Source organism: Tyto alba, unplaced genomic scaffold, assembly GCF_018691265.1.
Source record: "Tyto alba isolate M040663 unplaced genomic scaffold, T.alba_DEE_v4.0 Super-Scaffold_26, whole genome shotgun sequence".
NCBI lineage: Eukaryota > Metazoa > Chordata > Aves > Strigiformes > Tytonidae > Tyto > Tyto alba.
Window position 1 is genome coordinate 1,034,449 of NW_024881300.1, and position 23,813 is coordinate 1,058,261.

Below are 23,813 nucleotides of genomic sequence, written 5' to 3' on the forward strand. Positions count from 1 at the left end.
CTGAGTGCTGAGTTCATTTCACATCTGCTTGAGGAAAGAATTTCATGCTGTTTGTAATACTGAGGTTTAAAGGTGTGGGGAGGGGGGAGTTTCTAATGCGTTTGTAGACTGTTACTATTTTTAACTAAACTTATCCCTACTTCATAGCAATTATTCCTTTTTGCTTTTAAATTGCAGGTGAAAATAAAATTACAGTTTCTGAATCATGCATTAGTGACCAACTGATCTTGCTAGAGAAATGGACAGATAATCCAGACTACTTAAAACGCCAGGTTGGATTCTGTGCCCAGTGGAGTTTAGACAATCTGTGTAGGTATAATGGATGGATTCATTTAATATTAATCATTTCTCTAAACACAATGGAGGACTAATTTGTGTTTGTTTTTGTATAAGCACTTACTGTAAATATAACTGACTGCATTTTTAATCACTTAAAAAAAAAAAAAAGGCAAATAAATCCAGTGTAATTGCATGGAAGGGAAATTTTGGCAAGGAAAATGTTTGTGAGAGGAAGTGGTTTGTAGTCTGCAAGTTGGAGCTGCAATGAAAATTATTCTTTGCACTGTATTTCCTGTAACCTACACTTCAGCAGACGTGTTGAGCAGCGAAATAGTACAGCTCTGTCTCTCTGTGGAATAGTTGGATTACCTGCTGACAGTCACTGCTGTGATCATACTGCAGCAGTACACAGTCTCAAAGAATTATTAAAGACTTTTAAAAGTAAAGATATGGTCTTGTGATCAAAAGTAAAAAGTGTTTGACAAAGCACTTGATTAGATCTATGCTTTTGGATGACTAACAATCATCAAGATCGCTGCTTGTGATTTTTGAGGGTGCAGCAGCTCTAAGGACCTTGTAGTTTCTAACACCTTTTAGATAAAGATGGGTAAAAAGTCTTGTTGGGCTTTATGGGACTTTAGCCATCTTATGGAAGGCCAATGTCAGTTATGTTTAGTAAGCATTTGTGTAAGTGTGATAGCAAGTTTGGGATATCTGAAGGATCCTAAGAAAATCTCTGATTTGTAAGTTAATATGCATGTGTCAGCAATTTGACACCTGGCAAGATAAATGCTTCTGATCCTTCAATGTGAAAAGGGGATGCAGGGAGAAAGAGCGGCTTTCGCTCGGTTCAAGTTTATCACCGACCTGAAAATGAGAGCATAAAAAACTTTAAATCCTTGTTTTCCTCATCCCTAAATTTTTTTCCACTGTAAATCAGAAAAACTCTGCCCAAATGCATATACAAATATAACGGTAAATCATGAAACAGTGACATCTTGGTATGAACTTTGATGCCTTACATTTGCTCATGGGTTTCCTGAAAGTAGTAATTAGCTTGTAGGAGTTCTAATCAGAGGTATAGGTTGTGCTGTCATGTTTAGAGGATATTTAACATGCAGTGTATTGGAAGTGATGCTGTTTTCATGCAGGCAAAATGTCGATATTTCATTCAGTTATGCCAAAAACTAACTGGATCCCATAGAGATTGATTGCCACTGTGTGAAAGTTTAGAATAAAGTTTTTCTGCAGCAGTGATTAAAACTAGTTTTATTTTGCAGTTTTAAAAGAAGGCAGGCAGTTTACATATGAGAAGGTTGACTTGACCAACATTAGGGCTATGCTGAACAGTAATGATGTCAGTGAATACCTGAAGATCTCGCCGCATGGGTTGGAGGTAGGATATCACTTTGTGATTTCAACCCAAAAAGGAGTCTGAAGAAAAAGTCAAATTTTGACTATTTTTGTTTGCTACTTGCCCTTGTGATTTCCTAGAATGAATCAAAGTTCTCTGACAGCTTTGTATAAAAAAACTTGCTTTGTCAGAGAGTTGTAACATTGCTACTTTGATCTCAGTTGTAGAAAAGTTCACACTAAAGTAACACCTGTATCTGTGCCCCAAAGCTTCAGAAGAGTGAGGAGGATGCTTAAGAGTCAGCTGGCATTTCACTGATTTTGACTAAAATTGTTCACAAAGTGTAAATCCTATTGTTTGTCCTCTCTAGTCTTGAAAAGCCCATAGCCACGTGTTGTTTTTTTTCCTGTTACTTTTTCTTAAAATTTGTTTGACTACTTACAGATGAATTTTCATGAATTAACATAGAATATCTCTCTGTCCTTCATACCAGAAGTCACCTAACAACCAGTGACTTACATCTTCCTGTCTTGGTTGTCTTAGTCTTTAAATCTTTAAATTGACTTTGTCAACTTTCTACTTTTTGGGGGGGTGGTGGTGTGTGTGTGTTTGGTTGGTTTGTTTGTTTTGTTGGTTGTTTGGTTGTTTTCTTTCCCCTGTGGCTTACCACTGAACAATTTTCAGTCTTGCCTATTTGCTAGTTTGTGTGACAATTATTGCTATAAGGAGAGGTCACTTTCTGTCTGAAATGCCTCTAAAATTATGCTGGTGTATTCTTATATACAAGAACCTTGATCTAGGGAAGAAAGGGTCTTGTCTGAATGCGAATTTTGTAGAAACTTAATTTTTGGTTTGGCTTCGGTAGGCTCGATGTGATGCTTCATCCTTTGAAAGCGTTAGATGTACGTTCTGTGTCGATTCTGGAGTTTGGTACTATGAAGTTACAGTCATTACTTCTGGAGTGATGCAGATAGGATGGGCTACCAAAGACAGCAAATTTCTCAATCATGTGAGTATGTGTAATGTCATCTAGCTGATGATGTAACTTTAGTATTTTTCTACTTAAAACACATATGAAAATAGTTTTGGTTATTCTGTGGTAGTAACTAAGCACTTGTGTGTTTCCTTCAATTTTTCTGTACTTCTGTGAAGCTATTTTTGCTGAATTCAGTGGCACAAGAAAAGGGTGTATTGCCATTGCTACAGGGTGACACTGTTCACACAAGTCACATACTGCTACTAGCAGTGACAGCTTGTTATCTACTTGCTGTTGTCTGGAAGCTACAAGGAAGTTATTTCTTATTTCTTGTGGCTTAGTCTCTTCCTGGAAATTCTTTAGATAACAGTGGTGGTTACTGTCTGGTTTTGGAAGTAAACAATTACTCACTAGGAACTAGCAGATGATCGTGCACTCACTTTTACACAGATCACCAGGCAGCCATTTAATTACCCTCTTTAACATTATTTCCTATTAAATTAGTTTTCACAAGGGAAATAATTATTTAAATTGACTCTGGGATAGCATGGTATCATTGGATCTGCTGGTAACAGCAGTATGTTACGGTTTGGGTATGTGACAGCTTCTTTTTAATAAAAAATAAGGATTACAAAGAGATTAGACCCTCTACCTTCTTGCCTTTATTCTGATAATACAGAATAAGTACACTGTCTTGTTTTATAGTTTGCTTTGCTCTCCCTCGCATCCAGGTAACTTAGTATCTTATTTTTAATTCTAAGTATTCTTCTTCCTACTATTTTACTTTTAAAATTAAGTACTCACTAGCGTGAAAGCAAAATGTGCCATGTGCACATGAATTCCAAACCTATAGTCAAAGAGTAATCTTGAATGATAATTTGCCTCAGTATTTCCATAATACTAAGAAAGCATAACAGTTACTACCCAAAAAAATTCTCTGCTTCAGTTTAGAGAGGACTTCCCATATTATCAGCCTTCCAAACTAACATTAAAGTTCATTAAAGCGCAAGCTAGAATTTTAGTACAAAAGGTGTGTGTGGCCTAGTCTACTGCCACTGACCAGATCAGAAATACAGAGCTGGGATTTTAAGCTGACACTTCTGCTAGCTCAGCTTGAGTAAGAAATGTACCTGTGCCCTTCTTCGTTGTTGTAATTATGTGGCTTTCTGTTCCTACTTGGAATTTAATTTAGGAGAAAAATTACATAATATAAATTATATATAATATAGAGTTAAGCAGTTTCAACTGCTCACTTCTGATTATTATAGAAAAAAAATCATTCTACAGCTGAGTCAAATACAGAAGCTAATATGAAGATAGGCCAAATAAATACATGGGAGTAAATGTTGATGGTGGGAGGTATGAGAGATATACACTGAGGAGGTGAAACAAACACCAGTGGCAAGAAACCCACCAGGAATGGAGGAGTAGCTTTTCTCACCATTTAAGTCTTCCTGCAAGTTCAGTGGTCTTGTCCCACCTCTAATTATTCATGTAAATAGCACTGTCCTCTGCTGGTGTCTAACATGCACATATCTCTATATCACATCCAAATCCACTCCCAGGGATTGCAAGTGTTATTTAAATTAAAAAAAAAAAAAAAAAAAAAAAAAAGCCCCAAACAAAAAACACCACAACCAAACAAAAATCCCATACAGACCTGTCCTGAGCATACACATTGTAGACACTGAGTGTACTGGAAGCTGTATGAAACAAAAGGCCACATGTCTGCCTTTAGACTGCTAATTGGCTTAAAAGATTTTTCCCACTTACTGTTAAGGAGCTTGGTGTATATGCATTTTTTCTGTCAGTGCTTGCTGTACAAGGTATGAAAATAGATGTCACATCACTGAGCAGGATGACTTTTCTGTTGCCACAGTTGTCTTGCTGGTGGATAAATGCTACTGTTATTTAAGTTAATCAGGTGTCCACCTGAAATGCAAGGGTGTTATCTTCTCGGTATATCACAAACACAGTCATCAGAGTAGCCATATGCTCTTTATTTACAGCATGTGTAAAAAAACAAGACTAGTCCTAAACATGATGTTGAACACCCGTTAGCTGGGCTTAACTTTAATTTGGGACATCAGGGGCTTGTGTAATCAGTCATTGTCTGCTATTTGCACCCCAGACAAACCATGCAGAGCACGAGGAAGTTATCTTCGATAATGCTTTTGGGTTTCATGTTTGGGCTCTCCTATGTGACAGATTCTTCTCCCACTCTGAAACTTTTAGTTTTGCATTGGTCTTGGACCTTGGGACTGTCGCTTGATAACCTTTCCACAACCTGAGGGAGGCTGGCACTGAAAGGGACACAATATACAACAAATTCAGTGAAGGGACTATGGGTTTGTCCACTTCGTGTACTGTATGTTCTGGTGTCACTTGGGTATCTTGTGGGAGAAGGTATTACAAGTCTGGTACTGGGACTTCAGGATAAGAAAGTGGTTACAATTTTATGTTGACTTTTTAAGATGCAAAAAGTTAGCTATTTGGGTACTAGCCTATGTAAGTATTTTAATAGACAAGAGTGATTTGAGCTCACAGAGAATGAAAACCACTTTGGAGACAATATCCCCCTTCTTCACTCCTCAACCCAACAAATTCGTTTTGATGTGAAAAACCATACTAAGACTAGTTTGAAAAAATTATCTTCACAGGAGTGGGAGAAAACCTTTCCTGCTCTTGGATGAATGGTTTATTTGAATAAACTTTAGCCCTTCTGTGTGAGGAATGGCTGCAGACTGAAATGGTTTACTCTTTTCCTAAAGGAAGGTTATGGCATCGGGGACGATGAATACTCCTGTGCATATGATGGCTGCCGGCAGCTGATCTGGTATAATGCCAGAAGTAAACCACATTCCCATCCCTGTTGGAAAGAAGGTATTCAGTCTGTCTTCTGCTGTTTATTGTCACTGGATTTCTGCATAGAATTTTTTCCTCTTGCAGGTGTTTAGAAGACTGTTAGTAGGTGCAAACAGAGCAGTTACTGACTAATCTTGATGATACTAAAGGTTTAATAAATACTGCGACTTTACTAGTATTTGCAGTGGTTTAAATGTACAAAGTGGGTGCTACAATCTTGTTCCATAATCTGTGTAAACAGAATCTTGTTGGTTAAATTCTTCTTTTCGTAAACAGAGTACAAATCATAGCACCAATTAACGTTGCTTGACACTTATCTAAGAAAAAGTCTTATTATTTGTAGTCCTACAAACAGGGTTGAAATGTTACTTTCTAGGGTGAAAGAGGTTTTTTTTCCACTTCTCTAAAATATGTCTAATTTAGAGAAATAGGTTAAGGGGAAGTTGCACTGTCTTGCTTGCTTTAAATTCTTGGATAACTACTGGGACAGCAAAATTCTGGTTTTGATCCGAGCTCTGAAATCATGGTAGTGAGTCTGTGCATGCCATACTTGTGTGAACTCTGCCACCTTCTCTTCTACTAAAAATTTCTGCCAAGGATGGCTAAATTAAAATGCCTGTTAAAAATAAGCATATTTACAAGCACATTAGAAGCTTAGACTTTAGCAAGTATGTGTTCTGAGAATATTTTCAATGAGTATAAAATAGCCATGGAGATCAAAGTGCAGCTTTTTTCTGGCTCTGGCAAATACTCTGCAATATTTCTACAACTATGAGGTTTTAATGCTCTAGCAGACTAAATATATATGTTTTGTTTTTTACTATATTGTCCTGGCTTTTTTCTTTAGTTACTGTCTGTACCAATATTTCTTCCTTTATGCTTTTGCAAACAGTCTGTTTTAAGTGAGACAACTCACAGTGAGATATGTGATACTTAAAACAATAACTGTTTCAGCTGTTGGTATTTAACAGATGTGAAATCTTTAAATTATCTTTGTTCTGCATGTAAGGAGACACAATAGGATTTCTACTAGACTTGCAAGAAAAGCAAATGATCTTCTATTTAAATGGAAACCAGCTTCCTGCTGAGAAGCAAGTATTTTCATCTGCTGTGTAAGTATGTGCTCATTTGGAAGGACAGTGACCTGTATGGATAATTGTTTTAATTATATGAAGCGTTTCCCATTTGAGATGTAAATTCATATTTGCCTTCCTGAAGCCATCATTAAGCAGGTTTCCCAATTGAAGGTTGCTTAGAAATCAGTGAGAAGGATATAATTTTACAGGTGGATTTTAGGGTCCAAAATAAATACTTTGGATCTTCCAAAGGTATGTTCAACTCAATTGTTTTCTTTTTTTTTTCTACTGTCAGACTCACACAGCATTGAAATAGAATGAGGCTGTATTAAAGATGAAGAAATTTCTAGTAATGCTTGAGGATTTTTTGATCTTTTAGAGAATAAAGCCTCAGTTCTGTAAATGCTGAAGAGTATGTATTAACTTGCTGCTGTTCACTGGGGCCAGTTCTGTAGCAGCATATCGAATATTCACAGAAGGACGTCTCTTGGGTAGCACTGCAGAAAGGTGTTAGGCTTATTTTGCCAACTCTGTTAAGATTAACACATGGCTAATTCCTCTGACTCTCATGGAGACGTTCAGCCTTTTATTTCTGAAAAGATACGCTGGTGTGATGCTTGAGAGAAACGCTGTGCAGTCTAATTAAACATTACAGTACTTCTGTGCTAATCTCATTCATATTTTCTCCTCAAAATGAAGTTCAAGATGCAAGCAAAATAGTTCAAAGTGTTGCAGAATATCTTGCCTATTCAGCTTGCAGTACTCTGTTCTTCATGTGGAGTATATAATTTCTATACTCAACGGATTCTGTTACTTGATTAGAATTTAGGGTATTAGTCAACTTGGGAATAAAACTGAAAGATATGATAGTTACGGTGTTTTTACAAGGTGTCTGTGAAAAGACAACTGTCCTGAGGAAATCCTGCAAGGGCAAGGGGGAACAGATGGGCATTGTGTTAAGCGAGCTCAGGCCTGGATTCATCCTCCGCAGATCCCACACAACAAGTGTATGAGAGTTTAAAGTTCCTCACATTTGTGCCTACTCAAAGCAGCAGGGTTGGTGGCTGTGGAGGTATCCCTTGCAGTTAGTACTGCTCCTTGCAACTGCTAAACAGCAGCTGTTTGGAAGAAAAAGATTTTTTTTATGTGCTGAAGGAAGTATCTGAGCTGATCAGTATAAAGAGGATCAGGTTATAGGCTGTTTAGATGTATGAATCGGCTCTTAGTGTGACTAATCCTAGGTGTGGAGTAGGGTGCCTTTATTGGCTGACTCAGCAGTAAATTCAGATAAACCCTGGTAGTAAATTCAGGAGTTGAGAACTAAACAAGGAAAGTATGTGCAGCTGAAACTGTATGTGTTAGAGGTTTTTCTCCCAATTAGCTCCCAATAGAACACTTCTATTGAAAGAACTTGTCTCTCTTTCAGGGTATATTTTTGTCTGGTAATAGTAGTAACATGTCTCAAAAGCCCTATAATTGTTTAAGTCATTCTAAAATGTCTGTTGTTCGTCATATTGCAGATCTGGCTTTTTTGCTGCAGCTAGTTTCATGTCCTATCAACAATGTGAGTTCAACTTTGGGGCAAAACCTTTCAAGTACTCACCATCAATGAAGTTTAGTACTTTTAATGATTATGCCTTTCTGACAGCAGAAGAGAAAATCATTTTGCCCAGGTAATCCTCCTGTCTAGTTTGAATGTGTGTGCATATGGAGAAATAAAATGCTTCTATTCAGAGTTGCTTAGTCTTATGTTGTACTTAAAGTTAATCTTTTATGGGGTCACGCTTCGATAGGTCTCTTTCAGAAAATAATTAGACCATAGGCTCCAGTGCAACATGAGTAGGACAGGAAATAAAACAAGCAAAATCCATTAAATTAAAATAATTTTTTGTAATATTAAGCGAAATTAAAATTAACTAGTACTGCACAGTGAACTGTTTTTAGTAAAAGTACCTCCTGCTGTCTAAGAATGTCGAGGTTGGTTCAGGAGGTATAGTCTTAATTAAAAAAAGATGTCGTGTTTAAAATTGACCTAATTTATGATGTTAGCAGCATGGGGGTACTGAATGATTGAAAGACTTGAAGTTGTCCTTCTTTTCTGATCCAGGTGAAAATTTTCCCATTTGTGAATGATAGTACCAACAAAGCTTATTCAAATTTAGAAGTGTTTTCCTACCTAAATATAGATCAAGCCAGATGGAAGGAGGTTTGGATACATTTTTCCTTAATTTACCAAATTTCTGGCAGGAATGAAAACTAACAACTTTTTCTGCCGTAGGTTATTAGCAATAAATAACTTACTGGAACACGAACTGTAGCAGTATGCCGTTTAATCTGGGATATGGGGTACCCCAGACTTGCACCTTTGTCTAAAGATGGCCCTCTAGAGTGGTACTGATGTATGTGGTTGAAATAATCTTTTGTTGAATCTAATTAAGTGAAGGTGGAGGTTGTTGAAGGATATAGGATAAAATTCAGAGGCTGGTTTTGAATTACCTAGCTGTTTGATCAGGTGTATTTGAGGTACTTAAGTATCTTAGTGCTTAAAAAGAAAACAAAAAATTGATGCTACTCTGGCACTACTCTTGTAATGTTGAAGCATTACCTGTGAGAGCTGTTATTCAATTGTGCCAAAAGGTGTAGAGAGAAACTGGGGGAAACTGGTTTCCTGTTGGATGCCTGACTGGAGAAACTCGGCCTCCTGTGTTAGAGCCTGTTTAATATGGGATAGCACTGAAAGGCTCCATTCAAGGCTGGACACTGTTGCTCTTTGTGCAAACAAAGATCATCCCTGCCCTACAGTCTGAACTGTTTGGAAACGATAAGCCAATCCTAAATTAAACAATAGCTTTGATCTTAAAAGTGATAGGGGAAAAAAAGGCAAGGGCCTGAGTGGACCCTAATTATCCAACACAGGCATTAACATAAACGGATCTAGAGTTGTGCTGAATTTAATGCATCTAGTGTTGGGGCATAGTCTGGGCTAGACATGTCACGCTGCCATTAAACAGTTTTGATGGGTAGTGTCTGTGTTCCAAATTTGAAATGTCTTACTTCTTCATATGGGGGATTTTTATCCGTTTACTCTCCCTTATGGCAGTTGCCATACTAGGCTGTTGATTTTACTTTCAATTTCTATTCTTTTAAACGGTATTACAGCATTATAGGGTTTCTGAATTTTGTTGATACATAGGTTTGTGTGGTTTATTTGTTTTTTTCTCCTTAACTCTTAAAAGTACACAGATATTAACGAAATTTTTTGAAGTGTTCAGCTGTGAGAGCTAGAAGAATTGTAATCTAACACCCTTTTTGTCCCTCTGACAGACCAGAATAGGGAGTCGAAGACTGTTCTGAACATCTCTGGGTGTATTAAGCCTTTTTTGTGGGAAGTTATGATCGATGTTTATCAGCAGTAGTATTGAGTGGCACAGGCAAGTGCTGCATTGGTCTTGATGCGATACTCAGAAGAGTTATGAATATCATGTTGAGTCAAACTAACGTGCGTGTGGGGGGTGTCTCTTCAGACACAGGCGCCTGGCTTTGTTGAAGCAAGTGAGTATCCGAGAGAACTGCTGCACGCTTTGCTGTGATGAGGTAGCAGACACAGAACTCAGGCCATGTGGACACAGGTAAAACATTTAAAAACAAACCCAAAACCTAAGAAACAGGAAAATGGGTGTTTGACATTCAGCTTGGGTGAGATCAGATGCAGTCCCTGCTTATCTTGATTGACTCCCCAGCATAAAGGAAATAACCCCTCCTTTTAAGGATGTGACAGATAGAGGTTAAGCATAGTATTTCCACTGTTCTCCTCACCCTACCCCTGAGCATATTTAATCCCTAATTGCCTGTATGTTTGGGATTGGGGAAGTGCTATGGCTACGTACGTATGCTGCCTCTGGGCTACTGAGCCATAATTCCCTGATATCAGAGGTTTTACTGGTGAGTACTTGTTTAGTACTGGTGCTGTGAAATCCAAATCACATGAGGAGAGCAGAAAATTAATTATATACTCAAATACTCATTAAATGTTCAACAAATGGATTGTCTCAAGTCACATATTCCTCTAAAAGCTAAAAATGGGACAGCAGTATGAGTAATACCATAAAGCACTTTCCTGCATTTAAGCAGCCTACTAGGAATTTAATCTAGTTAAGTCTGGTTCCTTAGCATTTTTTAGAGCGCTCATGGAAGCAGTCTTGGCATTGGTCTTCTGTCTGGATGCTGCAAAGATAAAGAGGTGTGCCTCAACAAGAAGCGGGGACAGCTTCACACAGGGCACTGGGGCTGCTGTTCTCCAGACCAGAGAAGCGTTAAGATTAGCAAAAGCGTGCAAGTGTAATCCCGACCAACTCTCCTAGCAGTTTCAGGTCTGTGAGATGCTGAGCAGCAGGAACTTCTCTCAAAGCCTCTGGATCCACAACACCTGACTTGCAATTCCTAATCTCCACACTGAAGGACTTATCTTGACTGTGTTCCTAGCAGGCTAACTAAACTGCTTAGTGCTTGGATTTTTTTTTTTTTTTTTCATTTAGTTTTTCATACTGTAAATGCAGACTTTAACCGAATTTTCTTCTCCTTCAGTGACCTGTGCATGGAGTGTGCCTTGCAACTGGAGACCTGCCCTTTGTGTCGACAGGAAATACAAACCCGAGTCAGACAGATATCTCACATTTCATGACACACGTGGAGAAATACCACAGACTGGTTTTTAATGAACTCCAACCAGTACTGAGAGGGGAAAGCATCTCTAACCAATTTTTACGCACATAGAACCATAGCCACAGCCAGATTTCATGCAAAACTGTAATCTGTTTATCTTAAAAATGAAATCTTTAATAAGCTATTTCAAGTTGCCAGCAGTGGGGGACTGGTGTCAACAGTTAAGGAGAGCTGGTAGGTCAGCGTGCTATGGCTATTGGTTCCTCCAAGCAAGACCGTAGGAGAGCGTCTCTCTTCCTCCCCCTTCTCGCCTGTCACAAGTGCTGAAAAAATTTGCACTGGAAGTACACGTACAATGCATTTTAGGAAAGAAGAGAAAAGAAATATCTCCTAAAACAGGGCTGTTCTGTCTTGTGCTCGAAAGTCTCTATTTTTGGCAGAAGTCAGTACTAAAAAGAGAATGCCAATGTTTTCCTGTTTAATGTAGCCTCCTGCTGGTCAGAGACTGTATTTTCCGACAGTGGTTATTAAACTGCTCAAAGACTTAATCTGTACACAGACTGATTTGAAAAGACGGTGTGGAGACTGTAGAGAAACTCACATGTTTTAATAACTTGGTGATTCCAAAGAATGTTCTGATTTTGTTTTTAAACGTTAAAAGATCGGTGGTATTTTCAAGTACATAATGTTTCTGATGCTTTTAACTTCAGTACCCACATTTTTTTGTGAGGATATAATTTTCAGGAGGTATTCTTAACTAATTATAACGCTGGACTGGAATTAATTTGATATTCTGGGTATTTTTTAAGGTATCATTGAACATCTTTTTTAATCAGTGTTGTTTTTGAAGGTTATTCACTTTGGAAATACTGAGCTGTCTTAAAAGATTGGAGAATTATTTGGGGCCAGTTTATTTAAAAAAGAAAAAAAGTTATTTCGATAGCAAGTTCAGTCTTATTCTGTAGCTCTTTGAAAATGCACCTCGCTTGCCACGTGTCAGTCCTGCTCTGAGCAGGTTTGGGGCCACACTTGATATTTTTGGTAGGGATCATACAGTGGGAATCTCTGCTCCACTTTACACGTTTGTGACATTTGTATGTTAAGGATACATTTCAGCAGGCAGCTTTTGACCGTTTTACTAGGTTTCTACAAGGAATCAGGGTTCACAGCTGGTGTCAGTGAAGCAGCACAAAAATCCGTGGAGTTATGCTTATTTTGCACCAACTGAGGATATGACTAGGTCTCTTCCAAGACTTGGACAGGTCGCTTTTTTAAATTATCTGGCTATATAGTAGAACTTCACTAATTCACACGCAACTTAGACCAAAACCATCCCACTTCTTGGCCGTGATTCAACAGCAGAGGCTGTTGTAGTTAATTCTCATGCTGTGATGTATCTTATTTTTAAAATCGTTTATTATCTTTATTGTGCTATCAAATATTAGCACAGCAGAGCTTCTTCCTGCTGAGTACTCTTGCTTCCTACTCACCTAAACAGGAGCTGAGAGCTCTGCACACAGGTCCCAGAATCAAGCTCCCTAACAGTTCCTTTCACCTTCTGCCTTTGATAACTGAATTTGGTGCTGAATTTCATCCAGAGATAGATATTAAAAAAAAAAAAAAAAAAAAAATAGTGTCTCCATTGACACTCTGGAGTATAATGTGTGAATTAGGAAAGTTCTGTCCATCATTTTCTTGTTGACTTTTTTCCAGCTATAGACTGAATCCATAAACAGAGTGCTGGTTAGTCTTTTTGCTAAAATTTGAATTCTCTTCCACCTTGGATGCCTCTTGATTAAAGTCAGACTGGCAAATCTGTGCCACGGAGCCCTCATTTTCCTCACTGACTGTCCTTTATGATGTTTTGCTGTAATCCACGTTGCCAGTCAGGGCTGAGTCCCTTCCTGCTCAGTGCTGAATGAGCAAAGGTGAACACCATCACTGCCACAAGGATCTTAGAATTTCAGGATCACTTGAAATGAAGTTTTAAATGCTTCCAAATGCAATGATAGGTTTTTATCCCTAAGGTACCAAGATACAAACCGTACTTCAGGGAAGAGGTGGGACAGAACCATTTTGAACTCTGCCTTAATAGATTCTAGTAACTTCAGGGCTTTGGTTTCCCTGGTCAGAATTAACTGAGGCAAAATTTTTTGGAAGAGCCTTGCTGCCTTTGTGGACACGGGACTAAGTGCCTGCGTTCTTAGTTGAAAAGATACGAATGCTTTGGAAAATTTTGCCCCAGACAGTCTTCCATGCAGCTGGTGCTGGGCAGAGGAAGCCAGCGGCGCCGGAGGAGGGGGAGCTGTGTTGCAGAGAACTGTCCTGTTCATTTCACAAAGGGAAAGACTGTACACTTTGACTGGCTTTCTGATGGAATCCATGCTGGGGGTGGATTGCTCTTGGTAAAAGCTTGATCCTCCACGCCTGTGCAGTGTTCCCCTCGGGCCCCGCGTGCCCCAAAGGCTCTGGGGCCAGGGAGGGGAGGCGGTGGCTCCACCGGCCCTCGGAAGAGTAAATGAATTGTAGCAAAGTTGTCCATTCAACAATAAAAACGTCTTGAAGGCTATTTGTTGTTCTTCAGTTCTTTCGCTTCTGTTGGGAGCCGGGGTTACGAATGTGTAGGTGCCCCTGAGGGCGATGCCGGCAGGCTGTGGAAGCGGGAGCCCTGACTCGAAGAAGAGGTTGACTTTGAGGCAGAAAGGCAAGCCCAGTGCCAGGTGTGTGTGTGTGTGTGTGTGTGTGTGTGAGAGAGGTTCGAGCACAGACTCCTGCCGGGGTGACCCAAATTATGCCCGGGTTCAGTTGGCTTGGGTGCTCGGCGCTGACCTCCAGCCCTCAGGGGCTTTGTGAGGGGAAACCCCACTTTAATAACAGCGGAGAGGGCTGAGCGCATCATAGCGGAGCACGTTATTTATGTTTACTTTTTATCTTCGTCCTAGGACAGCCTTGCGGTGCCTGGACGGTAAATCGGCCCGGACGCCCCGCCGGGTTGTAGGGCGCCCACCATGGCGGCGGGCAGCCGCCTCCTCGCCAGGCCCTGCCCGCGCGCGCTCATTGGGCTTTCGGGGCGTGGGCGGGCCCGCCACGACCGCCTCCGCTCTTCCGATTGGCTGCGGGCGGGGCGGAAGGAAGCGTCTCCCGGGAGACGGCCGGGCCGAGGGGGAGGAGCCGCGGGCCATGGCGGGGAGCGGCTGACGGCCCTGAGCGGCGGTACGTGCGGGGCAGGGCCGCGACCTGGGGCCGGCTCCGGGCGGGGGGTAAGGGGTGAGGCGGCCCGGGTGCCGGGGTTCCCCTTGGGGAGGGACAGGGTTGGGGACTTCGCTCTTCCCGAGAGCCGGGACCGAAAAGGGGCAGGCGAGGGTCACGGTCGTCCCTCCTCCTGTGCTAAGGGGAAGTGCTGCAGGGCTGGCTCCCACCTTCGGCAAGCTGCTCGGAAGGGCAGCGAGAGGGTGGCCAGCGCAGGGTGTCCCCAGCACAGACCCAGAAGCCAGCTGGCCCATCTTGGTTAGCCCGGGGGTGCTGTGTGCCCTGTCCGGTGTGATGGGTCAGCAGCTGCTTACAGCCGGGGGCCGAGGGCTGGTCAGAGTCCCCAGCCTGACACGCGGGTTCACTGTCCAAATCCTGGCCTGTGAGCTCTCTGGGACTGCTTCATCTTATCTGGCTTCATTTTCTCGTGTCTGTACAATAGTCATAGATGCTTCAGGAAAAAAGATACAGAGGTCCCCTAAAACCCTTTTACAGAGAGTAACTGCACGCGTGTTTTGAGCCTGTTCTTCAAGCATGCAGAGAAAGTTCCTAGATAATTTGAGTTATTAGGGAAAAAAAAATAGCAGTAACTTTAGAAGAAAGTAATTTTTAAATTCCTATGTCTAAAAATTCAAGATTCTCTCCTGATTTGAGAAGTGCATGGTAATTTAGCAATTGAATTTTTATTAATGCCAGGTCACATGTTATTCCTTAGTACTTTGTCCAAAAGGAAGAAATAGCCACTAACAGGAGCAGCAGAGCAGATTGCCTCTCCTCCAGTCTGGTTATGCAGTAACAATGGAGACTTCTGATGAAGAAAACTTCAGTGTAGCCATGTGAGTATGTTATGTTCTGTGTCAGATTTTCAGTAAGCTAATTACTAGTTGAAATATTTTGATAGAAACATAATTACACAAATTAATTTAGACCACACTGATTAGCAGATTCTGCCTCTTAGGAGAACAAAGGTACAGAATGCAAAGCTCCAGGGCGGGTTAACATTAGTTCAGAGTTTAGGTGAAGTCAAACTAAATTTAACCACAATGAGCATGGCCCCAGATAGCCTTGGCTAAATGATCAAAATAAGCCCGGTGAGACTGAAAATTTGTGTGTTCATTTTGAAACCAAAATTTCTCCTTTTCAATAGCATATGTATTGCAGATTCTAAGGGACTATTCCTCTGTGTTTGAATGTGCTCCTTCTACACATGAGACCTTTTACAGGTGGCCTCAACCAAGTTTTACACTGGTAAATGCTAAGATGCTGCTTTGCTCTATGTTTGTCTATCATACTCATCTCCTAAAGCTTGTGGCAGAAGAGAACACGTGCCTGTGCCTTTCTTGGTCTGGTTCATAGATTTAGTTCTTTTAGTCTACAGGCTATCACAAATGGCTATGTGCCTGGGTGGCTTTGGCAGCACAGGTTATGCTGGCCTAGACTAGACATGATGAGGTGACAAAAGCTTAAACCACAAGATTTGTGAATGCGTGTTTCTTCAGGTGTGTTGTATAGAGAGATTGAGTCCCTACTATTTTGGAACAGTTAAAATTCCATGATTTGTCTCACGAGCTTTAAACTGGGGTTTAAATGAATGCTTTATTTTTTTTGTTGCTGTTAAAATAAGCTATAAAGCCAGTAGTAGCACTGTTTTGGAGGGGGAAAAAAGAGGAGTGGAGATTATCCATAGCAAAATCTCCTCTCTTCGCATGTAAATTGAAAGCGATGAGCCCTATTGCCTGAAGTCCTAAGTGTGATGCTTGGGGTATATCAGGCTTTGACCGTGCTGTGCCACCTCTTCTCCTGGTGGTGCTGTGCCCTCTGGTGGAACATCATGCTTTTCCAGTCCCTCACCTGGGCTTTGCTTGTCTCCCAGGGTTTAACAGATCAGAAATGTTGCTAGAACATCATTTGGTGAACGAATGCCTTTTTAAATCAAATACCTTTTCATTTTTCCTGGTCAGAATGAGCCCTGCGGCTCATTATAGTTAAACTGTTGTTGGATTGTATAATCTAATATAAACATATATAATTTCACTGCAATAACTTCAATGAGTTTTTTAAAACTTAGTCTGAAAGAGTGTTCTGTGGTGGTTACTAAAGAGACACTTGAAAGAGATATAGAGAGACATTTAGTTTCATGTAAATGGTTCTTTTGCTGATCAAAGATAACTGTTTTCTTAAAGACAAATGTCCTATGAGACTTGTTTCCCTCATGTCTGAGAAAAGCCTGTCTTTCATCCCCTGGAGAATATAGGAAGAGTTCATCCCCCACTCAAGATGAGCTCTGGATGCGAAGGCCAAGGAGATCCTGTTGATTATCTAATGTGTCTGAACAAGCTGCACAAAAATAGCTTTAGCAGAGGGATCCAGAGTCTTGAAATGCTGGTACCAAAGGTTTCTTCCCTGGGTGGCTTCACGTCCACAATTGTGTTTAATACTTACTCATGATTGAATGACCTTAGGAGATTATGCCATTTATTCATAGCATGAAGGGATGTTTCATAAGAAAAATATTTCAGCTTCTTCAGTTATATAATATTGTATATCCACTGAGTTTAAGTGATTCCGTAAGACCAAGTATTTCAAAATATTCTCCAGAGTGTCTTAGACTTCTGCAATCACCATGTAGAGTTACTCAGGGAAGAGAGCAGAAGGAGAGCTTGTGGTAGCAGCTGGGATTTGTGGGTTGGAAAATGCTTAATTTGATGTTCTAATTACACCCTCTACATCCTGCTGCACCAGGACTGGAATTACCTTGACAGTAATGCCAGTAAAACAACATTTATTTTTTCTCAGTTGGGCACTTTAATGGGGGAAAATACAGTAGACGCCTGATGAGAATCCCCACGAAGCAGTCTTATCAGTGTTGTGGATTATTTTGTAGGTTGAAACTAGGAAATTATTCACTTATCTTGTAATTACTGGGCTTACTTGTGTTTAGGCTTTTGTTAACACTTTTTAATTTTAACTTTTATTTCTGCTGTGGTTGAAATATGTATTTCTGTAGTACCTTCTTTCTTTGCTTTCAGCTCCTCCCCTTCTGACGCAGAGTTTGATGCAGTTGTTGGGTATCTGGAAGATATCATCATGGGTAAGATCTGCAAGTAGTTATAGACACCAAGATGGGTGCTAAACATACTGCAAGCTGCTCTTCTGTTAGCAGACATACAGAGCTCAAATAACCCCTCCCTGCTTCACGCAAGTTTTCCTCCCTTTGTTTCTGTGACCCCTAACCTGGTAGCTTAGTAAAAACATACACAAAAGTCTTTTGTGTGCTGTTTGCACAGCAGTGTGTTTATGAGGTCTTGAAAATTATTCTCTGTACCGCTGCAATACACTGCCTCTTAAACAGTAAAGATACTTGTAAATGTCTCATAAAAATCCCAGAAATCTTTGACTTCTATACTCTCTTATAAAGGGGATAGGAGAGACTGTGAGAGGTAGCCTTCTATTCCCAACTCTGCCTAAACCTCTCCTGATGTGGTTGTCAAGATATTCTTAGAAGCTGCCATGGTTTGTCCGGGCAATTTACTGTAGTGCCTAATTGTTCTACTGCAAACAGCCTTTGGTAATCTGTAGCATGAAGCGCCTGTGCAGCAGTTTCAGCATGTTGTTCCTTGTCCAGCCTCTGCTGAACACGGAGAACAGTTTATTTTCTCTGTTTCTGCAGCAGCATTGCATAACTGGAGAATGGTATCGCATCTTGCCACTTTTCAAGACTATCCTTCTGAGTTGATTTTGTTGCATGTAATTTGCATGTGTGCATACAGCTGTAATGTGGCTGGACCTGTTCATAGCAGGAATGTTGAATAGCACCAATCTCATCGTGTGAGTTTAGGCAGTAAAAGATGCTACATTCTCAGGATCAAAATTTTAACTGAGAAGTCAGTGCGTGCAAAAAGGTAGTTTACAAGATGCCAAGACAAAATTCATCAGAAGCCATCAGCTGCTTCATAAGAACAGCATATAATCTTTTTATCATGGAATCACAGACTGGTTTGGGTTGGAGGGGACCTTAAAGCCCCCCCAGTGCCCCCCCTGCCCCGGGCAGGGCCCCCTTCCCCCAGCCCAGGGGGCTCCCAGCCCCGTCCAACCTGGCCTTGAACCCTTCCAGGGAGGGGACACCCACAGCTGCTCTGGGCACCCTGGGCCAGTGCCTCACCCCCCACACAAGGAAGAATTTCTGCCTTACTTCTAATCTAAATCTGCCCTCTGCCAGTTTAAAACTGACCCCCCTTGTCCTACCCCCACCCCCCTGACCCAGAGTCCCTCCCCACCTTTCCTGTCCCCCCTTTAAGCCCCGGGAGGCTGCTCGAAGGGCTCCCCGGAGCCTTCTCTTCTCCAGGCTGAACCCCCCCAACTCTCTCAGCCCGGCCCCCCAGGGGAGATGACCACATCCTTCCCAGAGAGATGTAGATTCTACATCCTGTTGCTGGCTGATGTAGTTGAATCTGGAGAAATGCTAACAAAACTAAAATTCACTGTGTTAGGGTTTAGACAGCTGAGACTGGTGTATTTTAACACTGTGTGTAAGTAAACTTTATACCTGTTCTGTTGAATTCAGTGGTGGCCCATAATGTTAATTTTTATTATTAATTTTATTTTTTCCACAAGTGGAAAAAAAAAAAAAAAAAAAACAAACGTTTAGCAATTGAAAATTAATCGGGCAATTTCATTAATATTTTTTAATTGAAGGGGAAAAAATATTTGAATTCTTGTATGGAAGAGGTATTCACTTTATAAAAAAGATACATGTTTTGCTGACTTGAGAACCTGAACAAAAAGGGGTTCAGATTAAATAACGTTATTAATAAAGTCTAAAGCAGGAGGATGTTTTTGCTAATACTAAGTGTAAAAGGAACTTATGAGAAGTAGCTAGGTGGACGGGTTCATCCCATTCCATTCTGAATACCCAGAGGCTGTCAAAATGCAGCCGATAGGCTTCTGCGCTGTTGTTTCTCACCCTTATCTGAAGTTGTTTCGTCTCCCTCATCTGAAGCAGCGCTGCCCCTGCCCGCAGCCTCGGTCTTCTCGCAGATGGGTCAGAAACGGTGGCTTGGCAGCAGCTGTGGTACTGGGGTGGCTGACTCTGCATGTGCACAGAGCTCTGTGGTTACAAGAGGGAAGCAGGGGACGAGTCAATGTGGGGTTTGTGTTACAAAAGGAATGACTAAACTCGTAACTGTATGATGCGTGTTTGTTGTGTCCAGATGATGATTTCCAGTTAATACAGAGGACTTTTATGGAGAAGCACTACCAGGAGTTTGATGACTCAGAAGAAAACAAGCTTGTCTATACATCTATTTTTAATGAATATGTAAGATAGATTTTTCCCATTTTTCATATGTATTGCTTTTCTATTTTTCGTCAAGGCCAATATCAGGTCCTGTATTCCCCCCTTTATAAAATACTGGGTTTAGATGGAGCAGAGCCAACAAACTGCCTGCTGTACTGCTTGCTGTCTCTTTCTGAAGCACAGTCACGATCTGTGAGCAAGAAAGATGTTTTCTGGAGCTTCTAGGTTCCCTTCTCATTGTTGCACCTGAAAATTTCTATAGATGTTCTTGAAGTTGTGTAACTCTTCTGAATAGAAATTTAGCCCATTGCTGTAGTAAATAATGTATTTAACATGTGTGCAGAACAAAAGTTGTTATTTTCCAGTTGTATTGAACACTTGCATGCTTAATGCAAAGCATAATTATGATACTATGCCACCCTAATATTCAGTACTATTAAATGAATTAAAAATAATTTGTTACTAGGTACAAGTAGTCAGTCTTTGTTCTCACCAATATTCCCAACAAAAATGTTCAGCTCTGTACCTCAGTGGTGGTGTGAATAATTGAACTAGCAATGCCCAGCTGAGGAATCTGCAGGTGGTTTCCCACTGAGGATAATACAGGGTGTCAATAAGTTGTCAGTGTAAGGAAGATGCACTATGTTGAAACCTGTTTCTGAATTTTGTTATGATGTTACAGGGGTGGTTTGTTTGTTTGTTTGTTTGTTTTTCAGATCTCTTTAGTAGAGAAATACATTGAAGAAAAGTTGCTTGATCGAATTCCCGGTTTTAATATGACTGCTTTCACAATGTCATTGCAGTAAGTCTCTGCTTTGCTTTTGGTTGGGGAGCGGCTTATGTGCCTCTCAATTAATTATTTTGATCTAGATTAACGTTTAGGCTTGACAGTTCTCCTTTTAGAATGAGGTTCCTCTTTAATTAAAAAGGAAAAAAAGCGTTCATACAAGCAATGATTGACCACTTTTCTTGCCTTCAGCATGTCCTGCTAACTCTAAATTTCTGAACTGTCATGCTGAAGTATATTGGGTTTTAAGGGGCAGGAAGAGAAATCAGAATGAGAACGCTAGAGCATTTTCATAATCATTGTTACTTTGAAGCTAGACCCTTAAAAGGTTAGGTCTCGTTTCTCTTTTTCAGGCTCTGTGTTGGACACTTAAATAGCCTGGTAGTTTTCAAGAGTCGTGATAAAATGCCTTTATTGCAGTTCTTGTGCAAAACATTCAGAGAAGAGTTTGGTTTGTCTTAAGCTTTTGCATTTGGTCACTTTAGGTTAACCAACTTCATGAAGAGATCCCTCTGAGAGATCAGTGGTTTTCCCCTTGAATAAGTGTAATTGGGAACTAGATACCTTAAAGTATTTGAATCAATTTTATTTTTATTTTTTTTTTAAGAAGACATTGGGAAGTTAATGTGAATGCACACAGTACACTTAGACTGTTTTAAGGTAAAGATCCTTTTGTTAAGAATTAAATAATTAAAAACAAAACAAAGAAAACCCCAGCCCTTGACTGTTAACAAAGTCTTGTTGAAGTAGGCTGCTATGGGAGTACAGAGTCTTTCTTCAAAAGTGTTTTCATCAGAAGTCTTCTACTAAGTGTCGTCAGGACAGTCCCTTATTCTCAGGGGATGTGTGTGAGCATTCTGTGCCTTTCCCCAACCTCTCTCACCTTCCAAGGGACTGTCTAGCTGTTTCAGTGCTCAAGATAAATAAACAGATAAATGCTAGTTGAGTGTTACTTCTGTTGATTCACAAGTCAGTTTCTTTGTCTTGTTTTTAAGCACAGATGTGATAGTCTTAGGTCTCGGATTTCGATAAATATAATCTGTTAATGTTCTCGGATGAGAAATACTGCAGGGTAATATTCAGCTAAAGTTTTGCTTTATGGTAGACCAGTAATAACATTCTTGTTTAAACTTTGATATTGTTCTGGTTTTGTCCTAGTATCCTTTTTGACCTCATACCATTTTAAAATAACAAATTTACTTCCCAATTTCTTCTCCCTACAGACAGCGTAAAGATGAAATGGCAGGTGATATATTTGATATGCTTCTCACATTTACTGACTTTCTGGCTTTCAAAGAAATGTTCTTGGATTACAGAGCTGTAAGTGTGTCACATTGTTTATTTTCATTGGAATAATGGCTGTTGGTTTTGTGTAGCTCTGCCTGAGAGTACCAAAGGTAATATTACTACAGGAGGGAGCAGCATTTATTCAAAGGCTGTACCAGGTCAAAAAGAAAATAACTTCACTGAGTAGTTATTTAAACTCAACATGCACATTTAATAATTTCTGTGAAACATGAATGAAGCTGGCCTGTAGAGCAGTTCTTCGGAAACACAGGCTTTCTGCATCTTTGAATGTTGATTTCCAACTGAATGTAAAGGAACACTTTCTCACTGTGAGGGTGACCCAGCACTAGCACAGGTTGCCCAGAGAGGTTGTGGAGGCTCCATCTGTGGAGATATTCAAAAGCCATCTGGGCATGGTCTTGGGTGGCCCTGCTAGAGCACAGGGTTTGAACCAGATGACCTCCAGAGGCCCCTTACCATTTTGACCATTCTGTGATTCTTTTCAGTTTTTGTTTGTTTTTTTTCTCACCGATCCGAAATTAGTTTATTCCATTTGTCTTTCTCTTCCTCTCTGTCCAGGCTAGAGAAACAAACAAACAAAGGTATTAAGGCTTTTGGATGAGCTTCTTCCTAGAGAAATTAAATAGATGTAAATGCTGCCCAGTGTCTGTCCAGTCACATTTGACAAAGCAGCAAAACAGTCAAAACTGTTTTCAGAGTTATGCCCTCTGCTGCCTCCCCCCACCCCTTTAGATTTTATGAAAATGGAGGCAGGTTGAGGATAAAGAGGCAGTCCGTGTCCCAGCAGCAGGAATGGTTTCAGCTGGGGGTTGCACCTTTGGGCTCTCCTGAGAGGCAAACTGCAGAAGCCAGGTTTCACTCGTCCCTTGAGCACTGGATGAGCCTGCTGGCTGGGCATTCTTCATCAGATGTAAGCAAGACTGCCCTGCCTGAACGTGCTGCTGGCAGAGTGACAGCAACCTTACTCCAGGGATTCCTGCAAAGCCTCTGGAAGTTTGGGTTCACATTCAATCGTAGAGGCTCAGGTAACATGTAATTTTGCATTGATTAGATGCAACAAATAGAATATGTATTGCCTGTTTCATTTTTTGAGCTGCCTATTCCAAAACAGCATTGAGTCATGGATTTCTTTTTCTTCCATGTTTCTAGGAAAAAGAAGGTCGAAGCCTGGATTTAAGCAGCGGGTTAGTGGTGACTTCATTAAATAAATCATCAATATCCTCCTCCTAGAACAGTTTATGTACTACTTTCCTTCTCCAGATGAGTGCTGCTGCTTTCATGTGGACATTAAAACACTAAGGGTCGTGGCAGTCAGGGTGCTTCTACACGACGAAAACTCATTCACCCTCCTGCCTATACCTTCAGAGGCCCGATCCTAAAAACATCTGTTTGTGAATTCTGGTTGGTATTCAGTGACCACAGAAGAAGACAATTTCACCTCTACCAGAGTAATTGTTTTTAATAAATACACAGTATTTGTACACCAGGCTAACCGTGGCGTGTGCTGAGAAGCCCAGCACACTGTGAGGACAACGAATAGGCCTGTGCGTGTGTTATTTGGGTTGGCATCTTCACCATCTCCCCAAAATGTAGAACTCGGAATCAAGAAGGCAGTGCAGAAAGAGTACATCCCTCCAGCTCTTGGAAGGACAGGTGCAAATACATAACCTCTGAGTTCCTCCCCATCAATGTCTTGTTGTTTTGGGGTTTTTTTAAATACTTTAATATGATCTTCAGTCCTACAGCTTTCTAATGGAAGAATGTGTTTTAATATGTAGATATTCTAGCGTAAGACTCTTTCATCTCTGACAGTTGGTATGTTGTTGTGTAAATCTGTCTGCTCTCTGGCTTTATAAGTCTTATCCTTAATAGGCAAAGTTCTCCGAATCACTTTTGTTTGGACCCCAGCTATCCTACATTGGAAAAAACAACCACGATAAACCAAAATCTGGTCTATGTAA

At 40.6% G+C, this 23,813-nt stretch overlaps 2 protein-coding genes across 4 annotated transcripts in view; both read left to right on the plus strand.

Annotated features, from left to right (window-relative positions):
* Window positions 1-13,781, plus strand: part of RSPRY1 (ring finger and SPRY domain containing 1) — a 39,442-nt gene extending 25,661 nt beyond the window's left edge. For 2 of the 3 annotated variants that reach the window (XM_042797484.1, XM_042797483.1), the window contains 8 exons: window positions 178-309; window positions 1,560-1,675; window positions 2,499-2,642; window positions 5,381-5,492; window positions 6,484-6,586; window positions 8,071-8,223; window positions 10,075-10,179; window positions 11,135-13,781. In XM_042797484.1, coding sequence (XP_042653418.1) covers window positions 178-309; window positions 1,560-1,675; window positions 2,499-2,642; window positions 5,381-5,492; window positions 6,484-6,586; window positions 8,071-8,223; window positions 10,075-10,179; window positions 11,135-11,231 — 962 coding nt within the window. In that variant the 3' untranslated portion in view covers window positions 11,232-13,781. Of the gene's footprint in view, window positions 1-177; window positions 310-1,559; window positions 1,676-2,498; window positions 2,643-5,380; window positions 5,493-6,483; window positions 6,587-8,070; window positions 8,224-9,874; window positions 9,979-10,074; window positions 10,180-11,134 lie in introns of those variants that run through there. The other variant, XM_042797485.1, reaches the window with a different exon arrangement.
* Window positions 13,782-14,361: 580 nt separating this feature from the next.
* Window positions 14,362-23,813, plus strand: LOC104361333 (ADP ribosylation factor like GTPase 2 binding protein). The gene is made up of 7 exons (XM_042797486.1): window positions 14,362-14,425; window positions 15,158-15,297; window positions 17,491-17,552; window positions 19,672-19,778; window positions 20,474-20,559; window positions 21,768-21,864; window positions 23,002-23,813. The coding sequence occupies exons 2-7, from the start codon at window positions 15,260-15,262 to the stop codon at window positions 23,080-23,082; spliced, it is 471 nt and encodes a 156-aa protein (XP_042653420.1). The 5' UTR covers window positions 14,362-14,425; window positions 15,158-15,259; the 3' UTR covers window positions 23,083-23,813.

Excerpts from the sequence above, each read along its gene's own strand:
- LOC104361333 (XM_042797486.1), top strand. The coding sequence starts at position 15,260 with ATGGAGACTTCTGATGAAGAAAACTTCAGTGTAGCCAT. Across the intron at positions 15,298-17,490 it reads GAAAACTTCAGTGTAGCCAT|CTCCTCCCCTTCTGACGCAG; the intron begins GTGAGTATGTTA and ends CTTTGCTTTCAG. Across the intron at positions 21,865-23,001 it reads TGTTCTTGGATTACAGAGCT|GAAAAAGAAGGTCGAAGCCT; the intron begins GTAAGTGTGTCA and ends CCATGTTTCTAG.